A 13797-nucleotide genomic window follows, 5' to 3' on the forward strand; every position below is an offset into this window, starting at 1 on the left:
CCGCTGCTCCTGAAGGTCCTTCTGCTGGACTGGCAATCCTGCATCTCGTCCGTGGACTCACAGGCTGGCCCTCCAGCTGCCCAAAGGGCTGGGACGGCTGCCCGTGAGGCAATGTCAGGGCCCAGAAGCCCCTTGCTGCCCTGACTTGACTGACCACCACCTCCCCACCCCATCTGAGGTGGCGCTGTGTGGCCGCTGGACCAGCAGGAGGTACCCAGAGCAGAGGGAAGCAGGGCTCGGAGAGAGGGGGTTACCTGCAGCTGCCGGGAAGCTTTGGCGGGCAGAGGCGGGGGAGAGGAGCGCGGGGAGGCTGCAGCGGGGCCGGTCCCCAGCCCGGCCATCAGCTCCTGGTACCACTGCTCTAAGTCTACAGCAGGGGGCAGCAGCTCCTCCATCGGGGGGGGGGGGCGGGGGGGGGGGGGGGGGGGCGTGGAGAACAGGCGAGGAGGGGAAGGGAGGGGAAGGTTGGAGGAAGAGTAAAGGCAGGCCACAATGGGAGGGGGGACAGGAAGGTGAGGAATAAGGGAAGGGAGGAAGGGAGGAAGGACAGCGTAAAGAGAAGGAGGAGAAAAACAGTGAGAGAACAGTTGCTGTCAACACGCCGAGGGCAAAGAGGAACAGTCAGGACACAACTCCCAGACGAGACTCGTGCTATGCCAACCACGATGCCAGCCAGCAGCGCCCACCGGCACGGAGCTCTCCCGGGGGCTGGCCTGGAGCTCAAAGCTGGGAAGCAGGGGTGGGACACAGACACACTCACACTCACACACAGCCACACCAGCAGCGCGCTGGGCACGGCAGGAACACACAGACCACCAACCTTGGGTGAAGGCGTGAGAGAAGCGGAGGAGGAAGAGGGCAGCACGGGAGGAAGGCAGGTGGTGGGAACCAGGTCCCGGGAGGCAGAGGCCCAGAAAGGCAGGCCTGGCGCAGGGGCTGTGGGCACGGACGAGGAGCCCCACATCGCCTTTAGCTGCTCAAGCGTCACGTACTTGGGGGCAGGCCAGGATGCGGGAGGGAATAGGAGAGGTTAATGGAACTGCGACCCAAGCGCCAGCCCTGCCCATGGGCAAGGGAAGGTAATCACAGGAAGCACACAGCGGCAGAGGCGCTCCGAGCCCCGCAAGGCGAGTCCTCTCAGTTGGCCTGCCCGGCTTTGAGCCACCAGGAGTTGATGCTCCCGAGGCCCCTGGGAAGGGAGGAAACCACTCCCAACCCCCGTATGCCAGCGGCCCTTCTCCCTCACTGTTGAAGAGACCCTGTTCTCCCCCAAGCCCCACCCAGGCCGGAGGCACCATCTGGGCACCCACGAGGAGGCACCGGTGGGCTCCCTCCGTGGCTGGTACCTCACTGTCAGGCAGGGGCTGGGCGAGTGCGCCGGGGGAGGCGGCAGAAGCATGGGGGTCCAAGCGGAAGCACAGCTGGAGAACCTCTGCCAGGCTCACATACTCCTAGGGGGCCCGGTGGGCGGGGGAGGGATGGGCAGAGAAGAGGTTAACAGGGTACAACCAGGTACCCAGCACCCAAACTCCATGCCTTAGGGCCATCATTCCAGTCAATGCAAGATCCAGAGCAGGGGCGGGGAGCTCAGTGGCCCACTGTGCCTGGAGACAGCTGTGGCCGGGCGGGGGACCAGAAAAGGGCAGGGAGAATGGTCTGAAAGCTCTTCTTGACCTCTACCTTTTGAAGCTGCCTTGGCATCCAGGCCCTGCCCCAGGCAGACCCTGAAGGCCCACCCCTGGGTTTGGTCTGGGCTGGGGACAAGAGAAGCCAAGAGGCCTTCCAAGAGTCCACTGAGGATCAGGACCCAGCCCCCAGACAAGCCTTCTGTCTCTGACACCCTGGGCATCCCCCGTGGGGCACGCACACACACACAGCATGGACACGGCCACCACTCCCAAGCATCTCCTCGCACCCCATCTGCTGGGGCAGGAGCTGGAAGGGGAGGGATGGAGACACCACTAGGGGGTGAGCTAGATGGGCTCTGAGAGAGAGACCTTAGCAGGGAACAGCTCAAAGCCCAAGAAGAAACATGGGCTCAGTGCCCATGGGTTAGTTCTTGGAGAGATACTAGCACGTGAGCTTGTGGGGCGGGAGGTCAGGGCCTGGCACCTGAGCAGGTCCTCAGCCCCTGGGGCTCCTCTAGGTGCTGCGAGCATGGCAGGCAACCAGAACGCATGCGGAGTGCACGGGAGGCTGAGCCTGCCCTACCCAGAGGGATCCCCAGCCTGGCCTCGCTCCTGAGGGCAACTGTCCTCCAAGGGTCAGGGAAAAGGAAAATGAGCTGGGGGGTCCAGTGGGTTGTGAGAACTGATGAATGGCATGCAGAAGGCATGCAAATTAATACGCAAATCGGTGCTCTGCTTTTGCATGGGCTTCCCAGGCCCCCTCCAGAAGAGTGGGATGGCACACTCGCTCAGACTCTCACAAGCTCTGGCCAGAGGGTAATGGCCACACGCCCCGCAGCCGGGCCCGCGGGAGAAGTTGTGGCAGGAGCTCGGCAAGCAGGCAGGCAGGCAGTGGGCACGGCAGAGCAGGCAGTCAGCTGTGATTACCTCTTGTGCTCTGGGGCAGAGCTGAATGGAAGCAGGTGGGGTTAGGGGGACAGAGGAGGCCGCAGGCTCTGACGACCCTGGGAAAGGGACCAGAGTCGCAGACCCAGGCCCCATCTCTGAGGCCTCGGAGATGAGCAGTTCAGCCTACAGAGAGGGTACGTGGTGAGGGCCTCTCCCCTCACACAGCCCAGCTCCCCGCCCCGGGCCTCGGTAGCTCATGCAGGGAGGTGGGGAAAAGAGCTTGGGAACTGGGGCATGTCCTCATTGGCCCTTACACCCTAAGCGTGCAAGGCCTCAGGAAAGAACGGCTTAAGGGATGTCAGTGCCCACTTCTCGGCCAAGAGCCCAGCTCTAGACTGAAGCCCAAGGAGCACCCAGCTCAGGCCCCCTAGAGTCCTGTGCTCCCCATCAAGGGGAGTCTGCCCAGCCCCCGCCCTTACCAAACCTGAGGGCTGCCCAGCCTCCCCAGTCAGGCTGCCTGACTCCTCCAGGTGTATTTAATCCCCCAAATGGTAGTATCAGGAAGGTATCTGAAAAGCAGCAGCTGGTAGCCACAGAGGGTCAAATCCCAAAAGTCAGGGCCACTCCCACTCAACCTCTCCAGTCTGCGAAAATGTCCCCATACTCAACCCAAGGGCGAAGGTGCCCCCCTGTGGCTCCAGAGCCTCCCGAGAGACCCACTGGGCCTGAAGCTAGGGCTGAGCCCAGCTCGTTACCTCTTTGAGAGTGGACGTGGTCTTCGGGAAGGGCCTGCCTCCTGTGAGCGAGTGGTATCTCCCCTCCAACACAGTCAGTCTTTCCTTCTCCTGCAAACCCCAATGGGCAGAGTCAGCACGGGGTGGGAGGGTACAGCGGGTGGGGAGGGGGAAGGCCAAGGAAGGGGGTCCCGCTTGGCCAGCAAAGTGTCCCCCCACGGCCCCTCCACACCCATCCCCCACATCCACCCCAGCCCTGACCCCCCACCCCGCCACCCTGACCGGGGTACCTTCTGTAGCAGCTGCAGGGAGGCGTTCTTGTCCCGCGCCAGGCGCTCGGACTCCTGCACGGCCTGGGCCCGGATCTGGCCCGCCTGGTTGTCCAGGACTGCCAGACGCTCCTAGAGGACAGGGGAGTGGTCGGTCGGGCCTGGGCGACCACAGGGTTGAGCCCACGGGCAGACCCACGGCTTGGGTGGAGGGCACCAACCAGCTCTTGCCCTCGGCTTCAACTCACCCCGGGGAAAAGTGGCAACTACAGTCAACTCCTCCCCTCAGCCCTGCCTCAACCAGTGCCACCTGTGCCATCGGGCTCACCCGCTAGAAGCCGAGTCCCCAGACGCCCCCGCCCTGCCATCAACAAGTCCAAAACCCAGGGCATACTGAAGAGGTCCCCACCAGCCCTCACGCCCACGGCCACCCCCCAAGTCAGCTGCCTCCCCGGCTGTGACCTCTTCACCAGCCTCCTGCTCCCAGTCTCGTGACTGTCTGGTGCACCCCCCACCCCCCACTGCCACAAACACCTTCTTAAAATGGCTTTGGAGCTTTGTTTTTGTTTGCTTCTCTAAATTTTCCAACGCTTCTAAAAACATATACGTATTACTTGAATTTTTTTTTTAAATCCACACATATGGTTAGGTCACTCCTCTCCCCAAAATCTTTTGAGTGACTCCTCATTACTCACAGGCCAGAGCAGGGACTCCGAAGCCGGCATTTGAGGGCTCCCGGAACGGGGCCTACACTCTTCAGCCCCTGAGTCCCCCCAGCCTGGCCGTGGGGTACAGTAAGCTGTGCAGCTGCATGCTCTCAGGCCTTCCTAACACCGCCCCACTCAGTGCGGCAGAGCAGCCCCGACTTTCCACCCTCAGAGCTCGCTTAGCTTCCAAGGCCAGCTGAGCGCTACCTTCTCTCCCAACACCTTCCTCATCACCACTCAATTTCTCGGCTCCTCCTTCTGTGCTCAGATGACTCTGTAGCGCCCTCTGCCTCATACTACTGGTACTTGTCAACACGTGTCTCCATCACCACCCTGCCCCCTGCTGTCTGATCCAAGGGCAGGGTCACTGTCCCCATATCCCCAGCAGGGCTTAGCCCAGTGCTAAAAGGAAACAAAAAGAGGATATCGTGAGAGAGTAGGATGGGGGGTGGAAAAAAGGGGCTGAGTTAATCCCAGGAGGGCTTCCTGAAAGAAGTGGCCTTAAACCAACACCATTAAGAGTTAAAACCTGGGGGCTCCTGGGTGCCTCAGTGAGTTAAGGCCTCTGCCTTGGGCTCGGGTCATGATCCCAGAGTCCTAGGATGGAGCCCTGCGTTGGGCTCTCTGCTCAGCGGGGAGCCTGCTTCCTCCTCCTGTCTCTCTCTGCCTGCCTCTCTGCCTACTTGTGATCTCTCTGTCAAATAAATAAAATCTTAAAAAAAATTTTTTTTAATTAAAAAAAAAAAAGAGTCAAAATCTGAATGAGGAGGGAGGGTAGAAGGGAGCTGCCCCAGAATTGGGGTCAGCCCAGGGGGTAATCCCCACAGCAAGATCTGTTGTTTACTGAGAAACTGTTAGTACCCAAGAACTCCGCATTTTGTTACCTCATTTAATCCTCTTTTGAGGCAGGTTCCTTTATGCCCATCTTACAATTAAGAACACTGACATAGGGGCACCTGAGTGGTTCAGATGGTTAAGCATCTGACTTCGTGTCAGGTCATGATCTCAGGGTCCTGGCACCAAGCCCCGCATCGGGCTCTCTGTTCAGTGGGGAGTCTGCTTTCCCCTCTCCCTCTACCCCTCCCCCCACTTGTGCACACACGTGCCCACACTCTCTCAAATAAATAAATAAAATCTCTCTAAAAAAAAAAAAAAAGAACACTGATATATTTAGGAGCTAATGAGTGCTAGAGCTGGGAAGAGACCGAATCTAGCTGGGACTCCAAAACCAGTCCTCTGAACCACTCTGCCTCACAGCAGAGATGACAGGGGAGCACCTGACGCCAGGACAGACGGAGTCTGGCATGGGTGGGACACTGGGAGCTGAGGGAGGAGGGGAGGCTGAGTAGGTCAAGAGAAGGCAAAGGGAAGAATGTGACCCCCAGAGTTTCAGTGGCTGAGCTTGGTTCCCAGAAGCCAACATGGGCATGAGGAGGAGAGAACAGGGGTCCAGTCCCACTGACCCCTCCCAAAGTCCCTGGAGCTTTCACCCACCAGGACCTCAAAGGGATGGGATGAGATGATCTAGGGCTCCCTGCTGCATCCTCTCCGAAGGGAAGAGGAAGAGGCTGGGGGAGAGCCAGCCCCTGGTCCCAGGGCAGTACAGCATAAGGAAGAGAGATTTCCAGGCCAGGCAGGTCTGGGATGCTGACTCTGAAGCTTATAAGCTGAGGTGTGGGGCAGACATGGGGCTTCTTGGAGCCCTTGTTTCCTTGTCTATGAAACGAGGATAAGAGCACTGGCCTGTGAGACCATGAGGTTGGCATAAGCTAACCCAAGAAAGCCTCCTGGCACACACCCTCGTGCTCGGGAAATGCTCGCTTCCTTCCTTCCTTCCATCTGTCTCACATCCAGAAGCAGATGCATTTGGAAGGCAGAGAAACTCAGGGAGAGGGGCAAGGGATCCGGGCGCAGGGGGAGGTCCAGGAGCTCCCCACATACCACCAGGCTCAGGCTAGCCCTCAAGACGCCAGCCACCACTTTTCGACACCCCTCCCCTGATCTCCCTGCCCTCCCCTCCCACCCACTCACTTCAGCTGTCTCGGCCGCAGGCATGTGAGCTGCTAACCATCCTCCCTATTCTCCTCCCTGATTTAACAGCTTCCTCCTCCCGAATGTATTACACACACACACACACACACACACACACAAACACACACCCCTGCCCCATCACCCTGCTCTGGTCTGGCTGAGAGCAGGAGCAGAGGATCACCGCCTCTGGAGCTCCAGAACCCGTGAGGACCCCATCCACAATCCCCTTGCTCTCTGGCTCAGCAGAGCTAAGGCTGAGCCACAGCTGGAACCTAGGGGATACGCTTCCTAGAACCCCTGGCTGGGTCAGCGTCCAGATCCCAGGTCCTTGTATGTTTCCCAGCACGCCCACCAGACAGAGAGACCTGCAAGGGCAGCAGCAAGCCTCCCGCTAGCCTCCTCCTCCCCCGTCTGAACCTCTCATTTCTCTGCCCAGCCAGGGCCAGCTCCGAGCGGGAGCCCCGTCCACTCTCCACTGGGAGCCCACAGTCGCTGACCAGCTGCTGTTGCCCACCCTGCCCGCTACCCTCAGAGCCCGTGCTGTCCCCACACCCTGCCCTGCTGCATTCTCTCCCCAGCCTGTTGTTTTGCAGAGAGGGAAACTGAGGCTCAGAAAGGTAAAGTTAGCTTTTACGGGGGATCATCAGCTGGGATCCAGTTCTTTGGCCTCCAACCACCTGGCCCTAAGGTGTCCCTCCCCCCCAGGGGATGGAGCGGGACACACCTTCCTCTTGGTGATGCTGCGGAGAAGCTCGGCCTGGCTCCTGAGCAGCCCCTGGCCCGCCAGCTCCCGCTCCTCCTCCACTCGGCTCTCCCGCTCCAGCTGCTGGAACTCCAAGTCCTCAAACAGCTTTGTCTCTGTCTCCAGGGCCTCGGCCTCCTTGAACGACAGTGACAGAGGGGGTCAGGTGGTGCTCAGGATACGGCTCCAGGCCTGGAAGGCCAGGCCACAGAGGTGGGAGCTCTGAGGGCTGGCCCCAGGGAAATCCGGGGAAGGGACCTGCCCCCCGACCCACCCAACTCCCTTTCCTCTGCTTGGCTCTGCCCCTTGCTGGGGGCCTCAGCGCCTGGAATAGCAGAAAGGAGAGAAGCACTCCCCCCATCCTGTCCTGTCCCCTCCAAGCCACAGCACCGACCCTGGTGTCCGGCAGGTACTGCAGGGCCCAGGTGGTCCCGTCCCACCGCTCTCCTCTCTTCTGGGTGGGTGGCCCTCGGGGGCCAGGGAAGGGGGGCTGGTGAAACTGACCCTTCTCAGCTGCTCCTGTAACTGTTCCCGCACTGACTCGGGGCAGTTATCGACCTGCGTCTGGAGCTCGGCGTAGAGCGCCTGGCGGGCCTCCAGGTGCCTCCGTCCCGCGGCCAGCCCCGCCCTCTCCTGGTCGGCGGGAGGGGGGGGGAGGGCGGGCACAGGGGAGAAACAGAACACACACTCCTCAACTCCGGCCCGCGGGCTGTGCTGCCGTGCAGGGTGCGGGGTGCGGCTGGGGCGGGAGAGAGAGAGCCAGCAGGGAGAGGGTGGGGGAGGGGGAAGAAGCCAAGGAGGAGCAGAGGAGGATAAGCCAGAGGAAAGAGGAAGAGAGGGGGGAAGGCGCGTGGAAGAGGTGATGAGCGGGAGAGGCCAGGAGCTGCTGTGGGAGACAGGACACTCGCAGGTGCTCGGGCCGCGTGAGACAGCCAGAGGAGCAGGTCTCGGGCAGAAATTTTGGTCTCTTGGAGTCCCCTGGACTAAAAACTGTTTGGGGGGGGTCTGAAGAAAAGCCCTCTGTTTTCTCTCCAAACCCGTCACAAACACCCAGCCTCTGGCTGCTGTTTCTCCCCCTGCCGCCGCCTGGAGACCAAAATTTCACCCTGGGGCAAAGGGTAGAGCCGGTGAGGGTTAAGTCGTGACTCACAGTGGGAGATGTTAAAGCTTGGGGCAATGCAGGGCAGCAGGGACCCCAGCCCAACTCCCTGGGCCTCCCTCCCTCCTGCCCAAGGTGGAGGTGGGGGGCTGGGGCACTGCAGGCTGAACTCCAGCGGGATGAGGGTTGCAATTAGTTCGGCCGTTGCCGTGGCAACAGGAGCCCCAGGAGTGGGTACAGAGAGGAGGTACATAGCTCTGTCTGGGGCGAGATGACACCTCTGAGGGCGGGAAGGGGGACGAGGGGTGGATCTGGTGAGTCACCCCTCCGAAGGACAGGCAGAGGAGAAACTATGATTACTGATTCCAAAACCAGAGTGGGGCCATGGGCTGGGGAGGAAAGCCGAGTGAACCTTCCCCACGGCCACTTCCTCCTCCCCCTGCCCCCCACCACCACCTCAAATAACTGGGCCCAGGAAGAAGGCAAAGTCCTAGACTCCAGGCAATGCCAGATCAGTGAGACATAAAGTTAGGCAGCTTCCCTCGGAAATGCTGAGCTTGCTTGAAGTAAGTCCCTCTGTGGGATCCTGCCCCGCCCTCCCAACCCACCCACCCACCCCCCATCTAGGGAGAGGAGGACCCAATCAGCCCAGTTCCTGGGGTCCAAGCAATTCCCCCTCCTTGGACTCAGCCTTTACAACACCCTATGTTCCAGAGGGCTCAGGGGTGGGAGAAGGGGAGAGGCCTACCCGTTCCTTCCCTCTGGCTGGGGTATTTCAATTTGGGAAACCCGAGTGGGGGAAGCTAGGAAGGGCAGCCACAGTGTGGCGCAGGGAACCTGTCCAAGCCCTCCACGGGCCACGTTACCCCAGCTGCACCTCCAGACCCTCGGCTGCTCCGGAAGGAAGAGAGGGAAGGGAGGCGGATGGCTGGCAGACAGCCAGCTTCTCCCTGCTGTGTAGGAAACCACCCACAGTCTATGGAGGCAGTGCCCAGGGGCTCTTCCAAAGGGGGGCACTCTTCAGGCTGAGGAGCTCTCAGCCAGGCATTTCCCCCAAGCTTTACCCCTCCTGCCAATGCACCACCAAGTAAAGTTGAGCTGTGCCCCTGTCCATTCCTTTCTGATCAAAACCCTGGAGTCCCACACCAAGAAAGGAAGGAGGCAGAATTAGATGGGGAGAGGTCAAGGGCACAGCGGTGCCCCTGGAGTTAGTACAAAAGCAGGCGTGGCTCAGCCCTGCCTGGGTGGCACTGGCAGTTAGGGGCATGCGGAGAACCCAGGACAGTGATTAGAGGGGGCGTTAGTGCAGGCCTGCTTGGTAAGCATGGAGTTAATTTTGGCACAGAATTTGGGAGTGTGGTTTTGGGGGCCAGAACCAAAGCTCCAAAAAAAAAAAGAAAATGGGGGAGGGGGCAGTGTCAAAGAATTTTTAAGACTCTCAAAACTGGGAGAGGAGGAAGATGCTCTCAAAAAATTCAAAAGGAAAATTAATTCTTGGAAAAAATACTGTCCAGTCCAGAAAGAGGTGACCCCTCTCCACACTCTAGCTTCTGGCACGTGGTTGGGCATCTGGGGCCTGGCGGCAGGGCTGCTATGGGATGGAGCGCCCCCTGCAGGCTGGCACAGACTCTGACGGGGCAGGGGCGGGAGCTGGGACCACCTGGGACAGGAGGCTGCAGATCCTGAAGGCTCCGGGGAAGCAGAGACGTGAGGGCCATTTCCCAGAGATCACATCCTGAGCACCCAAGGCATGCCCGAAGGGAAACGTTCTCTTGATGGAGGGACCCCATCCAGAACCACTTCCCAGCACCAGTCCCTCAGGCTGTGCTCACTGCCCCAGAAGTGGCTTTGGCACTGCCTAGAAGGGCCATGAAGGACCGCGAATGGCAGGCGCCCAGAGGTAGCACAGAGACCCAGACAGAGGGGATCCCAGACCCCAGCCCAGCCCCTGACAGTGCCCTTCAAGCTGGTACCTTCCACAGAAGACAAGGCCCCCTGCCCTGGGCAACACAGGGACCACCAGGTCTCCAGAATGGCTGATGAGGGAAGGGGTAGGAGGCCTAGAGGAGGCACTGCCCCACTCCCAGGCTGCCGGGAGCCAGCCCTGGGCCAGGCCAGCTGTGCGTTACCTTGTCCCTCTCCTTCTGGATGCCGGTCTCCAATGTCACCAACTTCTCCTGCAGCTGGTCCATTGCCTTCTGCTCCTTCTGCAGCAGTGTCCGCTCTGCCTCCCTCTCCCCCTGCAGCAATGCTCGCTCCATTTCGGCCTGGGGGCGACACCGAGGTCCCCGGCAAGGCCCGTCAGGGCGGGTGGACTCGGACCACTCCGGAGGCCTTCATGCTGCTCAGGGAGGAGCACGGCCCGGGCCCTCCTGGCTCACCTCTCGGGCTGACTCCTGCAGCTGCTGCTCCAGCTCCTTCACTCGGACCTTGAGCTGCTCCACGCGTCCCAGCACCTGGGCCCGCTCCTCTTCCAGGGCCAGCACCTCCCCCTGGAGCTTCGTGCCAGGGGCATCTTCATGCTGGCGGGGAGGGAAGCCATCAGCTGCGGAAGCCTGGAGCCTTCCCCCATCAGACTCCGGGAATGGAGCCCCATTCCTCAGGGCTCTTGGAAGGGGTAGCTAGACCGAGAAAGGAGGCCAACTCCCCTCCCTGCAAGGGAAGCCGTACCCGCTCAGGTAAAGGCAGCGGAGGTTCACCACTGAGGGCCAGGACTGGAGGACGCCCCAAGGAAAGGCGGGTCAGAAAGCATCTCTGTAGCCTGGGAAATGCACCAGGACGGCCTCACTTCTATACCTCTCCTACCCAGTCTCTTCCCAAACCTGCCCCTTCGGTTACCTCCCCCACACTGAGCCTTGGCCTCCACCACTGTGGCCTCCTCTGCCCCCCATGGCCCCCCAGTGGGTCAGACCCATCCCCTCTCACCAGGTGCCCCTCCGCCCCACCTCCTGCTGGGTGCTCTCTGTGCTGCTACACTCCTCCTTGAGGTTCTCCTCGTCTGAGCGCTCCACACACTCCCACAGGCGCTGGGTGGCCCCTCCAGGCTCCTCGGCATTCCTCCCAGTGGCCCCTGAAAGGCCCCGGGAGGGCCTCCGGCCTGCCAGCGCCAATGCTGCAGTGGCTTCCCCAATGCTGGGCAGCTCCCCAGCCTCAGGCCCCCCGTCAGCCCGGCTGTACTCGGCACACAGGTTCAGGATGGTCTCCAGGCGCTGGCGTTCCTGGGAAGGGTGCACAGAGCAGGGCATGAGAGGGAGGCAAGGAGGGAGGTCGGGTCCTCGTGGAGCTGCAGCCAGGCTCAGCGAGCCATCAGGAGAGAGAACTAGGACTCTAGGTTCTAGGGGCTCAGAAGGAAGTCAAGAGAGCCCCAAACCCAAGGCTGGAGGAAGCAAAGGTAAGGAGGGTGTCCCAGGAGCAGGCAGGAGGAACCAGGCCACTGTGCCACCTGCCCACGTGGCTGCCCCTCCCATCTTCCTGTTTCCTTTCCCTTTTCGTTCTGTCCCCGAGGGGGCTTCCTTGTGGACACCCAGCAACCCAAGCCAGGGAGCAGGCTAAGGACCACAAGGCAATGCTGACAAACACGCAGGTGCTCGGGCTGACTCGGATCTACAGCCGTCTACACACACAAAGGTACACAGACCCCCCCACACACACCAGTCCTGACCCACAAGGACACAACACGTGCGTGCTCTGTATATACACTCAGGCAGGCCCACACAGACACCAGCCCTGGCATGCACGGATGCACGCCGGCACACACTCACGCAGATAAACATAGTCTAGAGTGTAGACAGGTGGGCACGGACCTAGACGGTGTGGGAAAACAGGCCCACAGGCAGCTGGGGAGCTCAGGTTCCCGCAATGCTGCGCTCAGCCTTTGTACAGCAGGCCGGACAGACCTGGGACACAGTCCTCCTCCTGCCCACCCCAGCTATAAGGCACTCAGGCAGCCCCCCACGTCTTACCAGCCAGGTGAGTTGCTGCCTGCCCTTGAACACCCAGGTCCAGCCATGAGTGCTCCGAGTGCCTGCCACCATCCACCCTCACCCCACAAACAGCCCCAGCTGGATACCTCTCAGGGGCCCATGGGGTCAAGGAGGGACCGTGCAATCATGCTCACGATCTGTGGCTCCCTCTCTCATCCACAGCACCAGAGTCGTGAAGCTCCACCTCCTCCAGGTGCCCACAGTTCTGCAAGGGACCTCAACCTCAGGGGTCTCTCACTGCACAGTGTGGCTGGGTCCCCAGACACGTACCCAGCTTCCCTCCTGCTGCCTCCTCAGGTCCATGTCAAAAACAAAACCAGGAACAGAGCCTCAGCACCCAGCACCCGGGGAGGCAGGGCCAGTGCCCCGCCCCTGCCCCAGGACCCAGATAAGCAGCTGGCTGGAGGTGGGAAGGGCCGGGCTGACAGCCTCCAAGATTTAAAGTGGCAGGTGGGGCAGGTCAGGGCTAGCGATGAGGTGTGCACTGGTGCCTGGGCGTAGGGAGGCTGGGGCCCTCACTCTGCCTTCCTAGACTCACTGCTCCCATTCCAGGCTGAGCCCCCAGGGTGGTCCAAGCACGCTCCTCCAGGCCAAGGCAACAACAGTGAAGACGAGATAGAGCGCCAGAAAACACTGGGGATCCAGCCTCATTGGTCTCATCTCTTCCCAGACCGGACACAAACACACTGGCCCGCGCCCTCACCTCACCCAAAGCGGTCCCAACCTCTTCTGAAAAGCCCTCCAGACAAACCTCATTTCTGGTTCTCCTCCTCAAACCAATCTCACGGTCGCTGGGCCCCCCAGCAACCCCGCACTGCTCACAATCCATTCTCCTGTCCGCGTGTAGAGACCCCATGAGCTCCCTGCACTATCCGCTATCCGGGGAATCCTGGCCCCCACCCAGCTCAGATGCCGGCTCCAGGACAGCTGCCCAGAGCCACACCCGGCCCCCAAATGCAGCCACATGCGCGCACGCCAATGCACATGATCACAATTGCACAGGCCTGGGGCTGCCCTTCCCTGCCACCCACCTTCCCAGATGATCCTGCCTGGGCCACGGTGAGCAGCTCCCACCCATTTGAAAAAAAACCAAAAAGAAGAAAGAAAGAAAGAAAGAAAGAAAGAAAGAAAGAAAGAAAGAAAGAAAGAAAGGAAATTTTCTAAAGAAAAGGAGGCTTTTCTAAAAAAAAGAAAAATAAAAAAATAAAACAAAAAAAAAAAACAAGCCTTGGAAAGACAGGAGATTCCAATTCCCGCTCTGCCAGAACTTGCTGTGTGACCTTGGACACACCTATTCCCCTCTCTGGGCCTCAGCCTCGTCATCATTAAGACCGGCTTCTCAGACTGAGAGGTGCAAGGCCTCACCAGAAATATGGTGCATTTTCCTATAGCTTTGTCATAGGTCAATAACACAAAATTCAATTTATACATTAAAACAAATGCTGTGTTATCAAAGAAAAGCAAAATTAACAAGAACTTTAAAAAAAAGCCTTTGAGGGACGCCTGGGTGGCTCAGTCGGTTAAGCGGCTGCCTTTGGCTCAGGTCATGATCCCAGGGTCCTGGGATCGAGTCCCACATCGGGCTCCTTGCTCAGCGGGGAGCCTGCTTCTCCCTCTGCCTCTGCTGCCACTCTGCCTGCCTGTGCTCACTCGCGCTCTCTCTCTCTGACAAATAAAATAACAAAAAAAACAAAAAAAAAAGGCCTTTGAGGGCGC

At 60.1% G+C, this 13797-nt stretch overlaps 1 protein-coding gene across 1 annotated transcript in view; it reads right to left on the reverse strand.

The window, feature by feature from the left end:
- LOC111153764 (pleckstrin homology like domain family B member 1) overlaps positions 1-13797 on the reverse strand; it is a 44242-nt gene that overhangs the window by 12280 nt on the left and 18165 nt on the right. The window contains exons 7-14 of the mRNA XM_022512985.1: positions 11044-11316; positions 10480-10620; positions 10228-10365; positions 6982-7137; positions 3541-3651; positions 3272-3361; positions 1681-1689; positions 255-386 (exon numbers count right to left, since the gene is read on the reverse strand). Of these exons, the coding sequence (XP_022368693.1) occupies positions 255-386; positions 1681-1689; positions 3272-3361; positions 3541-3651; positions 6982-7137; positions 10228-10365; positions 10480-10620; positions 11044-11316 (1050 nt within the window). The remainder of the gene's footprint in view (positions 1-254; positions 387-1680; positions 1690-3271; positions 3362-3540; positions 3652-6981; positions 7138-10227; positions 10366-10479; positions 10621-11043; positions 11317-13797) is intronic.

The sequence above is a fragment of the Enhydra lutris genome, unplaced genomic scaffold (assembly GCF_002288905.1).
Source record: "Enhydra lutris kenyoni isolate GAN:26980312 unplaced genomic scaffold, ASM228890v2 scaffoldscaffold34, whole genome shotgun sequence".
Classification (NCBI taxonomy): Eukaryota; Metazoa; Chordata; class Mammalia; order Carnivora; family Mustelidae; genus Enhydra; species Enhydra lutris.